The 23,710-nt window shown below is 40.4% G+C and overlaps 1 protein-coding gene across 3 annotated transcripts in view; it reads left to right on the top strand.

The window, feature by feature from the left end:
* The window catches only part of MAP2K6 (mitogen-activated protein kinase kinase 6), a 140,482-nt gene that overhangs the window by 76,115 nt on the left and 40,657 nt on the right, over nt 1–23,710 (top strand). The window contains exons 1-2 of one of the 3 annotated variants that reach the window (XM_009433157.5): nt 12,486–12,876; nt 16,239–16,305. Coding sequence is in view for 1 of the 3 variants with exons in the window: in XM_523699.9 (XP_523699.2) it covers nt 16,239–16,305 (67 nt within the window). In the remaining 2 variants the exon portion in view is untranslated. Of the gene's footprint in view, nt 1–12,485; nt 13,145–16,238; nt 16,306–23,710 lie in introns of those variants that run through there. The other 2 variants (XM_063799916.1, XM_523699.9) reach the window with 2 other exon arrangements.

Raw genomic sequence — 23,710 nt, forward strand, 5'->3', positions numbered from 1 at the left:
GGGCATTTGGATTGATTCCACGTCTCTGCTATTGTGAATAGTGCTGCAGTGAACATATACGTGTATGTGTCTTTATGGTAGAATGATTTCTTTTCCTCTGGATATAGACCCAGTAATGGCATTGCTGGGTCAAATGGTAGTTCTGTTTTTAGCTCTTTGAGGAATAGCCACACTGCTTTCCACAATAGTTGAACTAAGTTACACTCCCACCAACAATGTATAAGCGTTCCTTTTTCTCTGCAACCTCGCTGGCATCTGTTATTATTATTATTATTATTATTATTATTATTCACTTTTGAATAATAGCCTTTCAGACTGGTCTGAGATGTTATTTCACCGTGGTTTTGATTTGATTCGGACTGGTCTGAGATGTTATTTCACCGTGGTTTTGATTTGATTTGGACTGGTCTGAGATGTTATTTCACCGTGGTTTTGATTTGATTCGGACTGGTCTGAGATGTTATTTCACTGTGGTTTTAATGATCAGTGATGAGCTTTTTTTCACATGCTTGTTAGCCACACGTATATCTTCTTTTGAAAAGTGTCTGTTTGTGTCCTTTGCCCACTTTTTAATGGGGCTGTTTGCTTTTTTCTTGTAAATGTGTTTAAGTTCCTTATAGATGCTGGATATGAGACCTCTGTCAGATGCATAGTTTGCAAAAATTTTTTCCCGTTCTGTAGGTTGTCTGTTTATTCATAATTTCTTTAGCTGTGCAGATGCTCTTTAATTAGATCCTGTTTGTCAATTTTTGCTTTTATTGCAGTTGCTTTTGGCATCTTCATTATGAAATCTTTGCCCATTCCTATGGCTGAGTGGTAGTGCCTAGGTTGTCTTCCAGGGTTTTTATAGTTTTGGGTTTTACATTTAAATCTTTAATCCCTCTGGAGTTGGTTTTCATATATGGTATAAGGAAGGGATCCAGTTTCAACCTTCTGCATATAGCTAGCTAGTTATTCCGGCACCTTTTATTGGATAGGGAGTCCTTTCCCCAGTGTTTGTTTTTGTCCACTTTGTCGAAGATCAGATGGTTGTAGGTGTGCAGCCTTATTTCTGGGCTCTGTATTCTGTCCCATTAAAACACCAGAAATTTCTTCTCTGACATCTGGAGGCCAGAAGTCTACAGTGAAGGTGTTGGCGTGTCAGGCTCCCTCCAGAGGCTCTGGGAGAGAATCCATGCCTGTGGTGGCTGCTGGCCTTTGGCATTCCTTACATTGCAGCTGCATCACCAAAGTCTCTGACTCAGCCTTCGCCTCTCCTTCTCCTCTCTGCGTGTGTCTACTCTCCCTCTGCCCCTCTGTGTAAGGACACTTCTGATTGCAATTAAGTCCCACCTGGATAATTTAGTATCATCTTCTCGTCTCAAAAGCCTTAATTTAATCACATCTGCAAAAAATTATCATGATAACATTCATAGGTTGCATGGATTAGGATATGGGCATGAACTTGGGAACCATCCTCAGCCTAGCCCACTCAGTAAAATGAAAAGAGTGATATACCTCCTCAACATGAGAAAAATCATTCAGTTGGTCTATTCAGCTGAATCCAAAGCCAGCATCATTTTTTTTAAATTGTGAAAAGCAAGAAAGAATTCTCTTAAAGTGAGGATCAAACGAAGATGTCTACATGAATATTTCATATATGTTTTGGACACGTCAGCCAATGAACTTTTACAAAAGAATAAGAGGCTTAAATATTAAAAAGTTGTGTACAATTCATTTGGAAACAAGTAGACAGATTAATAGGTGATATTGGAAGAACTATCTAGCCATTGGGGAAGCGGAAAGAATGTTTTTACCTTATGAAAATGCAGAGAACATAAAAGAATGTAAAAATTTAAAATTTTATATAACCAAAAAGGAAAAAAAACAGTGTATGTGTTTGTGTGTGTGTGTTGCAACACTAACTACAAAAGGGGCAATGCCTTCTTTTACAAAGAAAACAATAATAATAACCTGTTATAAAAATGAGCAGATGACTTGAACAGGGAGTTCACAGAAAAATGAATACAGATGACAGTGGATATATAAAAAATACTCAGCTGCAGCTGGGCGTGGTGTCTCACGCCTGTAATCCCAGCACTTCGGGAGGCTGAGGCAGGCAGATCACCTGAGGTCAGGAGTTTGACATCAGCCTGGCCAACATGGCGAAACCCCGTCTCTACTAAAAATACAAAAATAAGCTGGGCATGGTGGTGTACGTCTATAGTCCCAGCTACTTGGGAGGCTGAGAAAGGAGAATTTCTTGAACCCGGGAGGCAGAGGTTGCAATGAGCTGAGATCGTGCATTGCAGTCCAGCCTGGGGGACAGAGTGAGACTCCATCTCAAGAAAAAAGAATAAAAAAAATATATATATATGTATACTCAGCTTCATTAAATATTTTAAAAATGTGATTCAAAACAATGAGACACCCCTTGTACCCTTGTACCTACCAAATTGACAGAGATGAAAATGTTAATTTGCTGAGGGATTATTTATATTTATTCATTTTTCCTTTTTTCATTAAGAGTTTAAGTTAGCTTGCTAGGTTGCATAAAATTAAGCAATTTAGCGTAAATTAAAAGTAAGTGAGGCCACCTGCAAAGTAGTCTTGCCAAACAATCTGATCAAGTTGAATCTGATCAATTTCTAACCAACAGAGGGATGTGTGAGTCAATAATAAGGGATAAGAGCAGCAGAATCCAGTGGAAAAAACTACAGGACACATGGCCTGCATTTCTTCAACAAAATAATTGCATGAAGTTGCAGGAGGAGAGGAAAGGGAGAGGCAAAAAGAAACGGAGGGAGGTCAGGTGCAGTGTCTCACGCCTGTAATCCCAGCACGTTGGGAGGCCAAGGCGGGCAGATCACCTGAGGCCGAGAGTTTGTGACCAGCCTGGCCAACACGGTAAAACCTCATCTCTACTAAAAATACAAAAATTAGCTGGGCATGGTGGCACATGCCTGTAATCTCAGCTACTTGGGAGGCTGGGGCATGAAAATCGCTTGTACCCAGGAGGCAGAGGTTGCTGTGAGCCAAGGTCGTGCCACTGCACTCCAGCCTGGGTGACAAAGTGAGACTCTGTCTTTAAAAAAAAAAAAAGAAAGAAAAAAACAAAATGAAGGGAGAGCCCCTGGATTAAAAGGGAACTAAGAAACTTAACTGCTTATAAGGCATGCTCCTAATTTTGATCTTGATTCAAACATATAGTAATTTAAAAGTATTTGAGATTTTTGTGAGACAATTAGAATTTTGAACACTGAGCAGATATTAAGAAATTATTTAAGTGTGATAGTGCTACTACGGTTACTATTTTTTCAATAGTCAGTTTCTTTTAGGGATATTTGGTAAAGAGTATATGGATGAAATAATTTGATGTCTGGGAAAGAGGTTGGGATACAGACTAAACAAAGTGTCCATGAGTCAATATTGTTGAAGCTGGGGAAATGAATATATAGGGGTTGATTATAACTACTTTGTTTATTTTCTCCTATGCAGTGATTTGTTGCTTAATGACGGGGATAAGTTCTGAGAAACATTGTTAGGTGATTTTGTCGTTGTGTGAACATCATCGAATGTGCTTACATAAACCTCAGTGGCATAGCCTACTACACACCTGGGCTATATGATATGGCCTATTGCTCCCAGGATACAAACCGGGACAGCGTGTGACTGTGCTGAAAACTGTAGGCTCTTGTAACCACATGGCCAATATTTGTGTATGTCAACATAGAAAAGGTATAGTAAAATATGGTATAAAATATAAACAGTGGTTCACCTGTGTAGGGCACTTACCATGAATGGAGCTTCCAGGACTGGAAGTTGCTCTGGGTGAGTCAATGAAGGAGTGGTGGGTGAATGTGAAGGCCTCACATTACAGTACATGACTGTAGACATTATAAACACTGTATAGGCTACACTGAGTTTATAAATATGTTTTTCTTTCTTCAGCAATAAATGAACCTTAGCTTATTGTAACTTTTTAACTTTCTAAACTTTGTAATTTTTTAAAAACTTCTGGCTCTTTTGTAATAACACTTAGCTTAAAACACAAATGTATAGCTATGCAAAAATATTTTTTTATATCGTTATTCTCTAAGCTTTTTCTAGATTAAAATTATTTTAATTTTTACTTTTAAACTTTTTAAAAAATCAAGACACAAATACACCTATCAGCCTTGGCCTACACAGGGTCAGAATCATCAATATCACTGTCTTCCACCTCCACATTCTGTCCCAGGTCTTCAGGGCTAATAACAGGCATGGAGCTGTCATCTCCTAGGATAACAATGCCTTCTCCTGGAATACCTGCTGAAGACACTGCCTGAGGCTGTTTTACAGTTAACTTAAAAAAAAATAAGTAGAAGGAGTACACTCTAAAATAACAATACAAAGTATAATATAGTAAATATATAAATCGGTAACATAGTCATGATCATTATCAAATATTATGTATTATACATAATTGTGTGTGCTGTACTTTTATATGACTGGTAGTGCAGTAGGTTTGTTTACACCAGTAGCACTACAAATGTGTGTAATGAATTGCACTATGACATTATGACAGCTACCATGTCACCAGGTGACAGTTGACCTAAACATCATTATGCAGTGTATGCCTGCATTTAAAATGTCCTATAATAAAATGTTATTAAAAGAATAGATAAGACAGAAACGAAGTAGACGTGCAAAAAAACAGTGACTCCGAAATGAATATGAATATAATTCCTAGTTTAGCTCTAAGCTTTTTAGCCATTAACCCAAGGAAGGAAACATCATTCTCATTTGCTCTAGGCAGGAATTGATCAATTATGCAGGAGAAGCCAATTCTTTCTGTTACTGATACATATTTTTTTTTCCCCTGAGTCTTTATAAAGAGAACATTATGTAAGATAATGCAAAACATCCTCAGGGACATGTATTCCAGAGGCCTCTTTGTAAGGTGTACCCCAACAAGGGCCAGTGGCATCGGGATAGAATTCAGCTCCAAAGAAATCAGATGGAGCTGGGTGAGAGGCAGAATAGACCCTGTACTGATAGCATTCTAGGGGAGGAGTTGCAGATGAAGAACTTTCCTTTGTTTCTTTATTACCCCTTAGTCTTCAAGCAGCTGGTTGAATTAAAGTTACTATCTTGGAGTTTCCTTTGGTTAAAAGGGAGGTGATCAGAGTGCTATTAAAATTGTGGGCCGGGCGTGGTGGCTCATGCCTGTAATCCCAGCACTTTGGGAGGCTGGGGCGGGTGGATCACCTGAGGTCAGGAATTCGAGACCAGCCTGGCCAACATGGCGAAACCCTGTTTCTACTAAAAATACAAAATTAGCCAGGCATGGTGGCGCACTTCTGTAATCCCAGCTACTCGGGAGGCTGAGATAGGAGCATCGCTTGAACCTGGGAGGTGGAGGTTGCGGTGAGCCGAGATCACGCCATTGCACTCCAGCCTGGGCAACAAGAGCGAAACTCTGTCTAGAAAAAAAACCAAAAACCAAAAAGCAAAACAAAACAAAAACCCAAAATTGTGGTCTTGGACCAGAGGAAAAAAAGAATCCATTACTTCCACATAAAAAAAAAACAACAACAAATTCACCCCTCTTATTCACTATGCCACTCTTTTAACTATTAAAACAGAATTTTCTGTGATTCTGTTACTATTTAAGAACATCTTTATATATTGGTAAATTTCGTTTTCTTTTTTCTTTTCTTTTTTTTTTTTTTTGAGCTGGAGTTTCGCTCTTGTCGCCCGAGCTGGAGTGCAGTGGCGAGACTTCGGCTCACTGCCTCCACCTTCCAGGTTCAAGTGATTCTCCTGCCTCAGCCTCCCAAGTAGCTGGGACTACAGGTGCCCACCAACACGCCCAGCTAATTGTTGTATTTTTAACAGAGACAGGGTTTCACCATGTTGGCCAGGCTGGTCTCAAACTCCAGACCTCAGGTGATCCACTCGCCTCAGCCTCCCAAAGTGCTGGAATTACAGGCTTGAGCTACTGCGCCTGGCTATTTTGGTAAATTTCAAACATATTCAAAAGTGGACTGTATTATAACTGCCAGGTATCTAGCACTCAGCTTTGACAATGACCAGCTCATGGCCAATCCTATTTTATCTGCATCTCCATCCCCAACTCTGCCTTTTTTTTTTGAAGCAAATTCTAGAATAATATCATTTCACTCGTAAACATTTCAGTATTATCTCTAAAAAAAAAAATACTTATTTTTTAAAACCTAACCAAAACCCAGTGTGTATTTTGAAAAGCTCGAGCACGCCACTAAACTTCTTTGCAACCCGTTGCCATATTTTTATTTTAAAGTGATGTTTTTAACACCCTTATGACTACATTTCCTTGCGATCAATGCTAATGAGTGAAGCAGCCCATAAATGAGGAAGGAGATGAACCGAGACAGTAGGAGTTCCCTACTGCCTGCCTCCTGCCTTCTCCCTGGGCCTAGAACATAACTCAGGGCATTGGCTGTGATTTGCTTTTAGGTTCTTTTAAGAACATCTTAGTCAACACCAAAATTGTTAACATGACATAAAAGGTCTACTAGGATTTTTTTTGTTTTGTTTTTTAGCTATAATCACATGAAGCTGTAATAAAACCCATTTGAGCACTTTTATTCTCTTAAAATGGGGCCATTTCCCAATTAGCGGATGGACAGGCTGGCTCATTCTCCTTTGACAGGAACGTAATTCTTTGTGTCCTTCACTGATTCTTCAAAATGTTCTTAGCTTGGCTGGCTGCCTTCCCTTCTTTTTTTTTTTTTTTTTTTGAGAGGGAGTCTTGCTCTGTCTCCCAGGCTGGAGTGCAGTGGTGCGATCTCGACTCAATGCAACCTCTGCCTCCCGGGTTCCAGCGATTCTCCCGCCTCAGCCTCCAGAGTAGCTGGGATTACAAGCGTGCGCCCCACACCCGGCTAATTTTTTTGTACTTTTAGTAGAGATGGGGTTCCAGCGATTCTCCCGCCTCAGCCTCTGGAGTAGCTGGGATTACAGGCGTGTGCCCCACGCCCGGCTAATTTTTTGTATTTTTAGTAGAGATGGGGTTTCACCATGTTGGCCAGGCTGGTCTCGAACTCCTGACCCAAAGTGATCCGCCCACGTTGGCCTCCCAAAGTGCTGGGATTACAGGCATAAGGCACCGCACCTGGCCACCTTCTTTCATTCTTCTTGTTTCCCTGTCTGTCTCAGGCAACTTTCTACCTCTCTGTTTGTCATTCCCAGATCTACTCATTTCCTCCTGTCCCTCTCTTAAGCTCCATTTGCCTGCTTGAATTCTGCCATGCGTCCCGTCCCTGCAGCATCTTATACTTAATACATCTGAATTGGAACTCATGATCTGCCCTTTCCCCACTGGCCACCCCCACTGACCTGGCTTTCCTCTTTCACTTAACTTCATTTGGGGGTGGAAAAGCCAGATGACGAGCATCATTTTTACTACCACTACTATTACTAGTAGCAATACTTCTACTATTACTATTACTACTTCCAGTACTACTACTACGCTTCTGTTCCTTTGTTCCTCTTATGCAGTAAGTGACCAGAGCCTATAGATTTTGCCTCTGCAAAATTCAAGCAGCTTATTTGTGAGCCAGATTACTGTGGTCTCTACCTCTTATTTTTGGGTCTAGTGCTTAAACTCTGTACATAGGTAAGAAGACATGGGCCCTGACTTCAAAGGGCTTGCATTTTTAGTGGAAGACATGGATGAACAGATGGGTTCACTTAATCGGCATAGGAAGGTTCGGGGTACTGTAGCAACACAGAGGAAAGGTATTTATTGTATTGGGGACTTTCATGGAAGACTTCCTGGAGAAAAACATACTTGAGCTGAGTGTCACAGTTGACTGGGGAAAACAGGTAATAACAACGTTCTGAGGAAAATAAGAGCAAAGACCTGGAGGCATAAAACATCAAGGCATGAGAGTATGTGGGTTTATGCATGAGTGTGTGTGTAGCACAGTTTCAAAACATCCTGATATTATTAGATCAGTTCATCTTGTTACATCTTTTTTTTTTTTTCTGAAGCATGGATGTGGCATGATGTTCCTCTACTGAAAAACATACATGACTTCTCTTTTTACATCTGAAATTTAAAATATATTTGTTACAGTATTTTGATCTCTGACTCCAACTTCCTCCTCCGGGTTTCTCTCTCCACCACTTTTCAGTTTGTCCAGAGTAGAAAACTCAGAATTCTTTGAATATACCACAGTGCTTCTCCTTACAAAGATATTTCATCCTCATTTTACTTAGAATCCCCTTATTGTCTCTCCAAGTCTTGATTGTCAAAATCCCACCCATGGTCTTTTTAAACTTTGATTTTGGAAATATTTAAATATATAAAGAAGACATACAGTATAACAAACCCTCAGGTACCCTTAAATCCTACCAAAATCAAAGGGCCACTTCAAATACCACTTCGTATGTGAGACCATTTCTCAGTGTTGCTTGTCTTGCTTCTTCTCTCCTGCTTTCAGGGTGCAATGCTTGTATTGCACATCACACATACCCGCTGTTATTATGGAGTTGGGTTTTCATATCTCCTGATGCTTCGATGGCAGAATTGCATCTTAATAAGTTTTGACCCTTGCAATGTGTACGCTGGGGAATGATTGACAATTTCAGCTCAAAGATAGAGATAACACAGTGAGGAGCTAGCTTGGAATTTAATTCTTACTAATCAGAAAGAACTGGCGGGTTGTGGGGTATGTGACAAGAGCCTGGGAGGAAAGTGACGCTGGCAACATAAAGTGAGAAATGGTAAAACAAGACAAACAAACAAACAAACAAACACAAAACAACTTTACATAGACATATGGTAGACAAGGGCTACTTAACTGTGGCTGATTTCTCAGACACTTGTGAAACTTAAAAAAATATATGGATCCTGAAGCCTCACTCTATCAACTTAGCTGGTAACTACTGTCCCCAGTAGCTGAGAGACCTGGACAAAAGGGCATCAGCAGGGGACCCACCTGCATGGGTTCTTTTGGGGCAGTTTCACCCATAGGGATAGGATTGCAAGTGTGGCTTCAGTGACACAACTACAATGTGAGATTTTAAGACTTTTTAGCACTTAGAGACTCTGTATGGCACCCAGCACGCCTGGAAGCCACACACACACACCTGGAAGCCACACACACACACACACACACACACGTGCGCGCGCAGAGAGAGAGAGAAGGGACCAGTGAGCCAATGTCTTTATTGGGTACAGGGCATTATCCAGTTTCCTACAGGCAGCTTTAATTGTTGGGTTTAAAGCAAGCAGGCACTAGTTCTAGGAGGTCACAGCGTGACTGAGAGGTGGTCACCTTAACGTTTGTGGGCAAATGTCTGCATGGTCTGTTTAAAGGGAGTGGCAGGAAAGTAGGCAGGCCAGCTTGCTAGGCAGGAGAGATGTCTCTGAGTTTCATGTCTGGCCACTGGTTTGGAGCCACTCTGGTGGAGTGTGGTATTAGACACCGTGTCAAGAGTGACTGAGCCCTGCTTCTGAGATGAGATAGTTTAACTTAGGTTTAAAAATGGATACTGAGGCAATGTAAAATTATAAGCACTCACTACACTCAGTCCCAGAAATCCTGAGTCTATAGACCTGGAGAAGTTCCCATAGTCAGTGGGCACAAAGAGAGGTAGATTCAAGATTGATGAGATGTTTGAAAAATGTAATTCTAGCGTAAATAACACGAAAGAGGGAGAATGGAGCACGGAATTTGAAGAAATAAGATGCCATCCAGGGAACATTCTGCTTAGCTCATATTTTAAAAATGTAAGCGTAAACATGGAAGGGACAAAAGAAAGTATTTATTGAGCACCTATATTATGCTACACCCTGCTAGGCTTCTTCACACAGAACTGTGTCAATCGAGTCTCTTAATGACCTGCGGAGATTGTACATCATCTCCAGTTTGCAGGTGTGGAAACTCAGTTTAAGATAAGAAACTTTCTCAACATTACGTCACTAAGTGGGACAGCTGGGATTTGAAATGATTCTTATTGATGCAGAGGTTTGTGCAATTTCCATTCCATTCTTGGTTGTTCATTTTGTTTGTTTGTTTTTTGAAGAGCTCTGTACAAATGTTCAAAACAGTTGAGAAAAGAATAACAAACATTCAGTCAACAAATATTTATGATGTGCAGGTGCTGGGCAAAATCATTGGCCATCATGGAACTTATATTCTAGTGGAGAAAGGTAGATAAACAAGTAATAAATAAATGCAGAAGTAAATAAATAAATACAAAAATAAAATAATTCTAGATTGTGAGAAAAGGTTTGCGGGAAATGAGTGGAAGATGGTCGTGGAGATCTATTGTAGAGACAGTGGACATTTTTCAACTAAAATATCAAAGTTTCAGGGAAGCTGCTTTGAGCCCATATTGTGTTGCAGGCCGAGTGTAAGGTGCCAGAATGTGAAAGCAGGAATGTGTGGATAGTAATCCTTAGATTGTGTTCAGGAAGCTCTGGGAAGGTTCTATGAGGGAGGTTTTGAATTTGGAAGGTTGAGTTCTTGTCTGCAAGACAGCTAGAGCCCTCCAGGTAGAAGGAACAGTATGAGCAAAGGTAGGCTCTTAGGAGATTCATTCTGACTCTGAAATCAAACTGACTGCAGGTTTTAAAATGAGCTTTTCAGCTGGGCACAGTGGCTCACACCTGTAATCCCAGTAACAGCACTTTGGGAGGCTAAGGCGGGCGGATAACCTGAGGTCAGAAGTTTGAGATTAGCCTGGTCAACATGGCAAAACCCCATCTCTACTAAAAATACAAAAATTAGGCGGGTGGGGTGGCACGTGCCTGTATTCCCAGTTGCAGCTACTCGGGAGGCTGAGGGCCATGAGAATTGCTTGAACATGGGAAGCAGAGGTTTCGGTGAGCCTAGATAGGACCACTGCACTCCAGCCCGGGTGACAAAGTGAGACTCTGTCTCAAAAAAAAAAAAAAAAAAAAAAGGCCGGGCATGGTGGCTCACGCCTATAATCCCAGCACTTTGGGAGGCTGAGGCAGGTGGATCACGAGGTCAGGAGTTGAAGACCAGCCTGACCAACATGGTGAAACCCCATCTGTACTAAAAATACAACAATTAGTTGGGCGTGATGGCGGGCACCTGTAATCCCAGCTACTCAGGAGGCTGAGGCAGGAGAATCACACAAACCCGGGAGGCGGAGGTTGCAGTGAGCTGACATTGTGCCACTGTACTCCAGGCTGGGTGACAGAGCAAGATTCCATCTCAAAAAAAAAAGAAAAAAAAAAAAAGAGGTTTTCAGCTTTTCTTCTCTAAACTTTCTGTAATTCCAGAGAGATTTGTCCTCAGTGTTTGGAATCTCAGTGGTATATAAGAGCCAGTGGTTTTGGAAGATTGGAGGATGGCAGGGTCCCTGTTCACTTTTACATTGCTGTTGCAAAGCCAGCTTTCTTCCTGCACGCCTCTTCCCCTGCCCTGCTTCGTTCGTTGCTTTGCATATGTTGATTGCAATTTAATAACACTGAATGATACTTCACTGCTGGTTTTATTGCCAACTACCCTTGGAACGTAAGCCTAGATGCAAGTAGTAAGGAGAGGGCAGCCAAGGCCTCTAGATTGCCAGTTACTTGGCTGGAAATCCCATTCATATTGGGAAACAGATTTTTAAAATAAATTTGGCACTGGAAACACTGCCATCCTTTTGTGAAGCTGTGTCAATAATCATAAACTCTCATAGTTGTGCCCCCCACCCCTCGGCCACGCTAACAAATATTTAGGCATCAGCATATCTTCACGATGCCACCTTCTGTTGACCGCGTGGGCTTCTCATGCTGTTTGGGTTGGCAGTGGAACATAATCTTCTGTTTTATGTAATGAGGAACATCAGAGGAGTGCTTTGTGCTTACCCTCTCAGAGTGTGTGCAAGACCTCTCGTGTACCCCATCATTTTCGGTGCAGTCAAAGCTAGCAAACATTTCTGTGGCCTGGTAAATATTTTCTAACTATTGGCAAGGCTTTTAAAATTTTTTTTTCCAGTGCCACTTTGCTCCAGGCCAGGATTATAAAATGACCCAGCTTTGCTTTGGTTTCAGATGAATTTTGCAAATATATGTGTGTGGTGGGACTACACTATTTTCAGAGAACACAGTCATGCGTGTAACAGGGTCTGATGCAATATAGTGCTGCATATGCCCAATCAGGCCGACGAGGCTTACCCTTTGCAGACTGTGCCAATAAGCAGTCGAGGCTTGTTGCGATCTGCAGAAATCTACAGAATTCTCTGTTTCCGAGAAGGCTTGTTTCTAGCATATGACATCATAGAAAGCCTTTTTTTTTCTGACATTTTTTCTGCTTTGCTTTAGAATATCAAAGGCAAAGACTGTTGAACATAGTTGGCCACTTAGCTTTATTATTCATAGTGCTCCCTCCCATGTTTTTTTTTTTTTTTTTTTTTTTTTTTTTAAACAGTGTTCAATGTTAGCGTCAGGTGTTGGCTGCCTTCCTGGGGGAACAGATTGCTGTGAAGTAAACACAGCTGGAAACTGACCACACATTGTTTTTCTTTCTTTTAAGAAATCAAAGAGGCATTTATAGAAAAGCTGCAGAACATGGTACTGTCCAGATTTATAGATTTATTCCTCCAAGTCTGGTTAATGATTAATGTCACGCCTGGGTGTCCACATAGACCCACTTCCCTTCTCCCTTCCTGACGCTGCAATTTCCTCGGAACAATGAGCTTGCAGAGGTTTGCTGCAATCCGAACTTGAGGAGGGGGTGGAGCCTGTTCAGTCCTGTTTCTCCTTGCCGAAGTGTGGTCTTTGGAGCTAAGCGAAGAATGACTTCTGTTAGGTTTTCCTCTGCTGGTCTTCCTTGCAGCCTCGAAAACCTCACCAGAGTCGCCTCTGCTGGTCTCTTACTGTGCTGCTCTGTCAGAGATGGGCAAGTAAGTGAACTGCAGAGTGTTGCTGTGTGTGCTTGTGATTTGTATTTTATTTGATGTAAACGTGAAGGCGGAGTATTTTCTAACACTGTAATTCAACTAGGTTTTGTGTCTCCTGGATCTATTTTTTTTTCTTGTTGTTCTGAGGAGCTGATATACTTGGAAATATTAGGTTTAAGATATGCAGATGTCCAACTTATATACATAGTCAAGGGTTTAGAGTCTGGAGACAGGAGGCTGGCAATTTCAACTAGGAGGCAGTAAATTCAGGGTAAGAATGATGTTGATGTGGGGGGCTGTGGGGGTGGCTGGGTGTAACAGTGATCTGGAGAGAGAATCAAAGGCCTTCTCCTCCCACTTGGAAGACTTTACTATTATTTTGGTCTTTTATTCCTTTGGTCTCTGTGCTAAAAACTTTCTCTCTTTTTTACTGTTTCTTTGTATAGATGTTTTGGTGATTTAAGTTATGGTGTAATAATTAATTGCTGTTAAGAATTGCTACTAATTACTTGCTATATTAAGGTTTTCCAAAGGGGTTTTCTCAATAAATAGCTATTTCTCTTTACATCTATCTTGTAAGAACTGAGTTAGAGGTAAAGAAGAGAAAGATATAGGAATTTAAGAGTAACTTCTGCTTTTGGTTTGCTTAAATGACAACTGGAGACCAGTTTTCATAGGCAAAATATATGTTACTTCAGTTTTTGTTTTCGTTGAGAGAACTGTAGGGTCGCCTTTTGGGATTACCTGAATTATCTGTCACCTGCACTGGAATTTGTATGTAGTTATCTGTATAGTTATCTAAACAAGTTGAATCCGTCATTCATTCCTCACTGAAGAATCTCATCGAAAGTAACATTCCCTGTCTGTTTGGCTGAGGTGCATGGATGGGAATTGTTGGAATTAGGCCATATATCTATTTGGATTCTCATAACTGGGTCCAGCACCTAGCATAGTTCCTGGTACATAGGAAAGCTCTATGCGATGTCAATAACTGACTAATTTAGTAACATCCTTAACAGCTGTTTGAGTTCCAAGAGCAGGAAAGTGAATGGTGAGTTTTGAACCTTATAAAATACATAAGTAAACCCAAATGAGGAGAGAATTGAGAAAGCCTCTTATTCTGAAGATGGTCCTAAAAGGCTTTCTCTAGGCTGATTACTGCGAAGCATATTTTTTCCTGGCTATATACAACTTGGCAGAATTGATCTGATTTTGGATTCTGAAGGAATTGAAAAATTTCATTATACATTATAGTGGGCTCTAATGATGTGGCCAGTTCTCTTCATTAATTTTTTAAATGACTTTTAAAAAAATGAGACAGTACTGATTGTTTCCCTAAATGAATCTAATTAACAGCTACTTAAGGTATCTTAATGATTTTTCATATATGTTATCTGCTTTGATTCTCATATCAGTCCAGTGAGGTGAGTATGGTTGTTACTTCCTCATTTTACAATTGAGAAAACTGAGAGTCAGACGAAAAGCGATTCTAGAAATTGCGTGGTGCGTGGAAGAACCAGATGTCAGCTGGGTATTTTAAAACTCAAAATCCCGTGTACGTCTCACCTGCCCCCTCTCCAGTCATCTCTAAACGTCTTCTATTGCAGGATAGTAGAAAGAACTCCCACCTGGGTGTCAGGAGACCTGGATTCTGATTCTGACTGGGTCATTGCTGACCTCTGTGATGTGGAGCAAGTCACTGAAGTCTTTGGATGTTATTTTTCTGCAAGGAGGTTATTTTAGTTGATTTCTTAAGTTTCTTTGCAGCTTCAGGATCTATCCAGGGCCATATCCAGGGCTTGTGTTATCTCTGAGTGCTCATCTGCAATGTAGAGAAGAGGTGGGAAAGGAGGTAGGATTCTTTTTTTTTCTTTTTTTTTTGAGACAGAGTCTTGCACTGTCGCCCAGGCTGGAGTGCAGTGGTGTGATCTCAGCTCACTGCAAGCTCCGCCTCCCAGGTTCACGCCATTCTCCTGCCTCAGCCTCCCCTGTAGCTGGGACTACAGGTGCCTGCCACCATGCCCGGCTAATTTATTGTATTTTTAGTAGAGACGGGATTTCACCGTGTTGGCCAGGATGGTCTCCATCTCCTGACCTCGTGATTCGCCCGTCTCGGCCTCCCAAAGTGCTGGGACTACAGGCGTGAGCCACCGTGCCTGGGCAGAAGGTAGCATTCTTTCCAGCCATTCTATGCAGCTCTCCCTTAGTTTCCCCTGCCAAGTGCAAAGAGACACAGGATCTCCATGGATGAGGAAAACCCCAGGCCCTTGTTTGCTCTGATCTGCTTCCTGAGCTGGCATTTCTCAGTCTGTTCTTTTTTACTCATCAACAAAAGTATTCGAGCCAAATTCTCTTGTAATTTCAGCCCAGGTATGATCAACATCAAGTTACCTTTCCATTTGGCCCAAGAAGAAGTTATAACCTCCTTGCATAAGCTCATCTGTTATCTTAATCCTTTCTGGAACAGGGAAAATGTAAATAAGTATTACTCTATCCCTCTCTTAAGTTTTTCAAATTACAGCAGGTGGTTGGGAAAAGGGGAGGGCAGAACAGTGGAAAAGCATTTTTTATTTTACTTCCATTGCTAACTTTGTAGTAGTTAACAGATCGATTTAGAAAATAGTGGGTTACTAAGATAAGGGTGACCACCCTTTACTAACACTAAAAAGAAAAAAAAAAGCTATAACCAAGTGTCTGCCATCACCATTATAGTGTAAAAGAAAAAAAAACAAAAACAAAAAACAAGGCCAGGCATGGTGGCTCATGCCTGTAATCCCAGCACTTTGGGAGACCAAGGTCAGTGGATCACCTGAGGTCAGGAGTTCGAGACCAGCCTGGCCAACAGGGAGAAACCCCCGTCTCTACTAAAAATTTAAAAATTAGCCGGGCATGGTGGTGCATGCCTGTAATCCCAGCTCCTCAGGAGGCTGAGGTAGGAGAATCGCTTGAATCCAGGAGGCAGAAGTTGCAGTGAGCTGAGATTGTGCCACTGTACTCCAGCCTGGGTGACAGAGTGAGACTCTGTCTCAAAAAAAAAAAAAAAAAAAAAAAAGTTGCAATGACAAATTCTCAGTGGGGAGAAAGGGCAGATCTTCCTAGGAAAAGAGTTGGCATTCTCATCCTGATGTTTGCCCCCTGGACTAATGAAAAACCTCATTCATGACCACAGTCTGTATTTGAGAAGCTCTGTCCTACCTGGTGCTTGGGTTCTTAACACTCACAGACTTCCTGGGTAGGAAGTGGCGCTTTGAATGGAGACATGAGAGCTGCCTGTGCAGGTCAGCTCTTTCCTTTGCCGCAGTCTCTTTCTCTGCTATCTTGCTATGATTTAGTCCTTAACTTTTTCCTTTTGTCTTTCCCCATAGGCAAGAAGCGAAACCCTGGCCTTAAAATTCCAAAAGAAGCATTTGAACAACCTCAGACCAGTTCCACGTAAGTTGACAAGATCATCATCTGAATCCAAATCCTTGTGCTTTCAGGTTCCTCCTGGGGGTTTATTTTTGGACTGGTGAGCAATGCCTTGACTTTAGAAGAGCCCTTTAAGGGGGAAGCCATTTGCTCACTGTTCTGAGACCTGAAATAATCATCTTATCAGTCAGTTACGTTGAATGGGTAGTTTTGAACTCAGTGTCTTAAGTTATTGGTTGAGTAGGAAGTGAATATCACATATATTTGGCAGATGGGGCTCTATGTAAGGCCAGAAAGGCCCCTGGATGTGGACTTCCTTGCCTTTTCCCTGTAGATTGGAGCAAACAGGCAAATCCCTGTGAAAGCCACTACTATAAAACTTGGGTTGAGATGGAAAGATGGTATTTGGTGAGGACCCACATCCTGACACTTAAATTCTGTCCCATATAAACAGAAGGAAGAATGAGGTAAAGGAACACTTTTTTATTAGCTGAGGTTTTGGCCCAAATCCCTAAGTCAGCTCAAGTCCTAGTGAAGGATGTCGTGTAAATGACATCCTCTCTGTGAGGATGTCTCCTTCTTGTTTTTATTTTTTTTTTAATTTTTATTTTTATCTGTCTCTGTGTGGTGGGAACGGTACTTCCTGTCCAGCTGGAGGTACAACCACCTACCAAGGCATCTGCATGAGAGGAATGGAAATTCCAAGGAAACTCACAATAGAGGTGTTAGAGAGACAGGGCAAGGGCAAAGAGAGGGCATCCTAATGGAAAAGTGAGTTGGTAAGGCTTTTGTTCATGTCTACAAAAGTGCCTCCCTTTGTGATGGGTTTTGATCTTAGCTGTGATCTGCTACCAGGAAGTGCACCCCCTAGCGTTGGAATGTGTTCTTAAATGGGATCTTGTCTGCTGTAAGACTTTGTTAAAGCCACTGGTCCTTGCATTGCGTGAAGCAGTATACAGACACTTTCCACTGGAGAATTTTTAAGGACAAAGTAGAGTTGAGGGCTACTCTTCAGGGTTCTGGACTGTAGCTCAAGAGTCTAAACTCAAGATAGAATGTTCCTTTCATTAGAATCTGCAGGAGGAAGATCCGTCTTCCCATACTTGCTGTCAAGATTGTTTTCTTTTTCTCTTTTTTTTTCTTTTTTTTTTGGTCTCTCTGAGCAATTTCTTTTTCTCGTAGACCTGTGAACTGTGTAATTACTATTGTTTCCTCTCTGACTGGTTTCTCAAGAGCTTACAGTCAAATATGTGGCCTACTTGTACTACCTGTATAGGAATTTATGGGATATACTTTTAAAACTTTTTATTTTGAAATAATTGTAGATTAACAGGAGGTTGCAAAGAAACGTACAAGGAAGTCCCATAGATCCCTTTCCCCAGGCCATGCCAAACTCCCCCCCCGTCCCAAGTTAACATCTTACACAACTATAATACATTATCAAGATCAAGAATGTGGCAGTAGTGCAAATCATAGAACTTAATTTTGCCAGCTATGCAAGTATTCATTTGTGTGTGTGTGTGTGTGTGCACGTGTAGCTCTATAAAGTTTATCACATTGTGTAAGTCTTGCATAAGTACTATTATAATCAAGATACTTCACTACAGCAACATTACAAGACTCTTTTATGCTACCCTCTTATAATCAAACCCACCTCTTCTCCCCATCTCCGTCCTTAATCCCTGGCAACCACTAATCTGTTCTCCTTTGCCATTTTGTTATTTCATGATTGTTATATAAACAAAATCATGCATCTCTTTTTGAGATTTTTTTTTGTTCCATGTAATTTTATTGAGGTTCATGTAAATAATTGCATGTATTGATAGTTTGTTCCATTTTATTGCTAAGTACCCATCCATGGTATGGTTATACCACAGTTGGTTCAACACCTTAGCCTTTGAAGGAGATATGGGTAGTTTTCCATTTTTGGCTATTATGAATAAAGCTGTTATGAGCATTTATGCGTAAGTTCCTGCATGAGAATAGGTCTTCATTTCTCTGGGGTGTAAGCCCAATAGTGCAATTGCTGGGTTATATGGTAAGCCCATCTTTAGTTTTGAAAGAACTGCTGAACTATTGGCCAGAGTAATTGTACCATTTTATGTTCTCAGCAATAATGTCCGAATAATCTAGTTTTTCTGGATCTCTGCCAGCAATTGGTATTATCAGTGTTTTTCATTTTAGCTGTTCTGATGTGTAGTGATATATATGTAGTTTTTTTTTTTTTTTTTTTTTTTTTTTTTTTTTTGAGACGGAGTTTCGCTCTTGTTGCCCAGGCTGCAGTGCAATGGTGTGATCTCGGCTCACTGCAACCTCTGCCACCTGGTTTCAGGTGATTCTCCTGCCTCAGCTTCCCCAGTAGCTGGGATTATAGGCGCCTGCCACCATGCCCAGCTAATTTTTTTTTTTTTTCTTTTTTTGGTAGAGACGGGGTTTCACCATATTGGCCAGGCTGGTCTGCTGGTCTCGAACTCCTGATCTTAGATGATCCACCTGCCTTGGCCTCCCAAAGTGCTGGGATTATAGGCGTGAGCCACCGTGCCCAGCCTATATGTAGTTTTAATTTACAATTTCTCTAGTGGCTAATAATGTAGAATATGTTTTTAGGTGTTTATTTTCCATCTATATATTTTTGGTGAAATGTCTGTGCATATTTTTTGCCCATTGTCTAATTAGATACTTTTTATTGTTTACTTTTGAGAGTTATTTGTATATTCTGGACACGAGGACTTTGTCCGATATATATGTGATATGAAAATATTTTTCCCAGTTTGTAATTTGTCTTTTTATGCTTTTAGCAGGGTCTTTCACAGAGCAAAATTTGTTCAACTTATCAATTATTACTTTTACAGATCATGCTTTTGATAATAAGTCTAAGAACCCTTTGCCTAGTCCTAGATCTGTCTAGAAGTTTTGTAGTTTTGCATTTTGCATTTAAGCCCATGGTCCATTTTGAGTTAATTTTTGTTCAAGGTATGAGTTTAGGTTGAGCTTTATTTTTTTGGCCAGTGGGTTACCAATTATTCTAGCACCATTTGTTGAAAAGGCTATCCCTCCTCCATTGAATTGCTTCTGCTCCTTTGTCAATACCAATTGGGCATATTTGTTTGAAGTTATTTCTGCATTGTTTATTCTGTTCCACTGATTTATTTGTCTCTCCCTCTGCCAGTATGACATTGTCTTGATTACCACAGCTGTAGAGTAAGTCATAACAGGGAAACATGATTCCTCTCACTCTGTTCTCTTTCAGAACTATGTTGACTATTCTAAAGGCCTTTCTCTTTTCATATAAGTTTTAGAATAAGCTTATCTATGTCCACAGAGAAACTTACTGAGATTTTAGTAGGAATTGTGTTTAAGCTATAGATCAATTTAGGGCAAATTGACATTTTTGCTACATTGGTTCTTCCAATCTGCAAACATGGTATATTTCTTCAACTTTAAAAATTTTATTTCTTTCATCAGCATTTTTATAATACAATTCCTCTATATTAGATTTTGTTAAAATTTATACCTAAGTTTTTTTTGGAGCAAATTTTCAGTGGAATTTGATTTGTGAACTTGGTTTTCACTTGTTCATTGTCAGTATATAGAAATGCAATAGATTTTTTTCTGTATTGATCTTGAATTCTGTGGATTCTGCAATTGATCTTCTATTCTGTGACTTTACTAAAATCACTTATTAGTTCTAGAAGCTTGTCATCGAATCGTTAGGGTTTTCTATATAAACAGTCATGGCATCTGTAAATGGAGACTGTTTTATTTTTTCTTTTCCAATCTTTACTTTGATTTTTACTTTCATTTTCTTGCCTTATTGAAGTGGCAAGAATGTCCAGTCCTAGATTAATAAAGTTGATGAGAGCAGGCAAACTTGCTTTGTTCCTCATCTTAGAGGGAAAGCATTTAGTCTTTCACTATTAAGTATGAAGCGAACTGTAGGTTTTTTGTAGATGTTACTTATGAGGTTGAAAAGGTTCCCAACTATATAAAACCTCTCAGTATACTGAGAGGTTCTTTTTGATTGTTTGTTTTTGTTTTTTTGAGACAGGGTCTCACTCTGTCACCCAGGCTGGAGTGCAGAGGTGTGATCATGGCTCACTGCAGTCTCAGCCTCCCCTGGCTCAAGTGATCCTCCCATCTCAGCCTCCAAAGTAGGTGGAACTACAGATACATGCCACCACACGCGGCTAATTTTTTTTTGTGTTTTGTAGAGACCGGGTTTTGCCACGTTGCCCAGGCTGGTCTTGAACTCATGGGCTCAAGCAATTTGCCTGCCTTGGCCCTCCCAAAGTGCTGGGATTACAGGCGCGAGCCAACGTGCCCTGACTGAGAACTTTTATTATGAATGGGTATTGAATTTTGTTGAATGCTTTCTCTGCATCAATTGATATGATCATAAGATTTTTCTTCTTTGATCTGTCGATATGTAGATTATGTTGATTCATTTTTATGTACTCAGCTAGCTTTGCATACCCCAAATGAATCCCAGTTAGTTATGGTATATATATTTTTGTGCATTGTTGGATTCGATTTGCTAAAATTTTGTTGAGGATTTTTGTTTCTAGGCTTTTGGGAGATGTTGGTCTATGGTGGTTTATTTATTATTTCTCTTGTGCTATTATTTTCTAGTTTTAATATTAAGGTAATAATGGCTTAATAAAAATGAATTGGTAAGTGTTGCTTCTATTTTTTGGTAGACATTGTATAATATTGGTGCTAATTCTTTGGATGTTTGCTAAAATTCTCCAATGAAAGAAAATGAGCCTGGATTTTTTTTTTCTGGGACTTTTTAATCACAATCTCAATTTCTTTAATAGTTATAGGACTATTCAGATTATCTGTTTCATCATGGCTGAGTTTTGGTAGTATGTGGTTTTGAGGAGTTGGTCCATTTCTTCCAAGTTATCACATTTATGAGAGTAAAATTGTTCATAGTGTTTCCTGCCTATCCTTTAAATGGCTGCACAATCTGTTGTGACATCCTTTTTTTTTTTTTCCCTGATACTGATAATTTGTGTCTTCTTTTGTTAAATTTGTCAATTTTGCTTGAGGTTTATCAACTTTATTGATTTTTTTTCTTCTGAAGAACCAGCTTTGTTTTATTTTCCTATTTTCAATTTTATTGCTTTCTGCTTTTATTTTTGCTATTTCCTTTGGGATTTATTCTTACATCAACCTGCCAGGAGTCTTACATCCCTTCCCCTTACAATTTTTATTCTTTACCTTTTATATTAGTTTACATTATAGCATAAATTATATGTTAATTTTATAAATTTTATGAATTTTGGAAGGCTACCATAAACCCTTTCTTGGTATAAACAAGGATAAAAGCAGCTTATATTTTCCCTCGTATGGTATTAATAAGGTATACTGTGAATATACTTATCTGTTTCACTGTGTGAAGCAAAAAGTATCACTTCATTATTGTAGAGTATACCGCTGTAGCTCAAAGAGTCTCCTTGTTATTACTTTAATGCCAAGGCTTAAATTTGTACTCCTAAAGAAGTAGCTCCCACATTTTGTGTTTTTCTTGGCAATTTTTGAAGGCTGGCTTGGTGATTTCTTCCCATTCATACCCTGCCTCCTTCTGCTGCGCTTCACAAAAATAAATAGGCCTTGACAAAGCTCCATTCTCCCGAGTTCAACGTGTGTGGCCCCTCTGTTTGAGCTTTCTTTGAGCTACCAATGCCAGTGTGAGCTGTCCCTTCCCTTGATTGATAGTGACCAATTCTGAATCAGTTTGATGCTAGTTCATATTATTTCATTTAACCACCACAAGAAACTCAGAGGCAGTGTTTGTTATTCTCACTTGACATGTGAACAAACAGAACGATGCAACGGTCAGGTGCATTGCTCCAAGCTGTTGAGCATAGCTTCATGGGTAAGAGTTCAGGGTCTGGAGCCAGAACACTTAGGTTTATATTTGGGATCTAAACTTCACTAGTTGAATATCTTAGGCAAAATACCTAACTGCGCTAAGCCTTAGTTTCCCTTTCTAAAAATACAAAAAATTAGCTGGGCGTGGTGGCGGACACCTGTAACCCCAGCTTCTTGGGAGGCTGAGACAGGAGAAGCGCTTGAACCCAGGAGGGAGAGGTTGCAATGAGCCGAGATCGTGCCATTGCACTCCAGCCTAGATGACAGAGTGAGACTCCATCTCAAAAAACAAACAAACAAAACTCAGGAATAACAGTGATGTTGCTGTCATGAGGATTAGATGTCATAATCCATATGAGTGTCTAGTGTAGTGCCTGGTGCATTGCAATTGCTCAATGAAAGGTAACTCCAAGTTAGTATTATCACACAGCTTCTCGGTGGAAGAACTGGCATATAAGCTCAGGAATCTCTGACTCTCAATTATGTACTGTTAGCCACACATCAGACTGGTAGAGGCTGTGAGCAAACAGTTTATGGCTAGTGAAATGAGAGGTAGTATCCTTTACAGCATACTGTGCATGAGAAGCCATAATGATGCAGCTCTGGGTTCTAATCTCATTGTCTTTCTAAGTGTTTTTTTTTTTTTTTTTTGGGACAGAGTCTCACTGTGTTGCCCAGGCTGGAGTGCAGTGGTATGATCTTGGCTCACCACAACCTCCGCCTCTTGGGTCCAAGCGATTCTCCTGCCTCAGCCTCCCAAGTAGCTGGGACTACAGGCACCCGCCACCATGCCCAGCTAAGTTTGTATTTTTAGTAGAGACGGGGTTTCACTATGTTGGCCAGGCTGGTCTCGAACTCCTGATGTCGTGATCCACCCGCCTCAGCCTCCCGAAGTGTTGGGATTACAGGTGTGAGCCACTGCGCCCGGCCTAAGTGTTCTTAAATTATTTAGTCACTTTCAATATTAATTGTTGAAAGAGGTATTAATGAGGTATTATACCTTGATTTCAATTCATACCCTATTCTATTTCAATAGAGGTAATAACACCTCTGAGAGTTGTAAAAATTAAGGAAGCTATTTTATGTAAATGGTCTCACGCAGTCTCTTGCCCAAATAGGTGCTTAATAAATATTTCTGAATCAATGAATAGTAATTGCAATAGTAACCAGTGAACTGATTCCTCATGTAAAATTATAAATGAATAATTATCGTACTAAACCGAAGCTGGTTGTTCATATAAAAAAATGAATACTAGGTGACCTTTGGAAGACCTTTGGTCTTCCAGGGGAAGAATTTTTGTAATAAGCTTGGTTCTTTCCCCAGAGGACTAAAATATCGAAAAAGTGACAGAGAACATCCACCCACAGTATAAACTTCCTGCAGAATCGCAATGCCCCTGGCAAACGAATATGCCCAGCCCTGGAGAGAACACAGTGTCAACTAATCCAATCTGATTTGTCAGTCTTGGCCCCATCATTTGATATTTTTGGCCCACTTGATGAGCCCAAGGGCCTGCGGCACAGGCGAATTGATTATTTTCATCAGACGAGG

Source organism: Pan troglodytes, chromosome 19 (assembly GCF_028858775.2).
Source record: "Pan troglodytes isolate AG18354 chromosome 19, NHGRI_mPanTro3-v2.0_pri, whole genome shotgun sequence".
In the NCBI taxonomy this organism is placed as follows: domain Eukaryota; kingdom Metazoa; phylum Chordata; class Mammalia; order Primates; family Hominidae; genus Pan; species Pan troglodytes.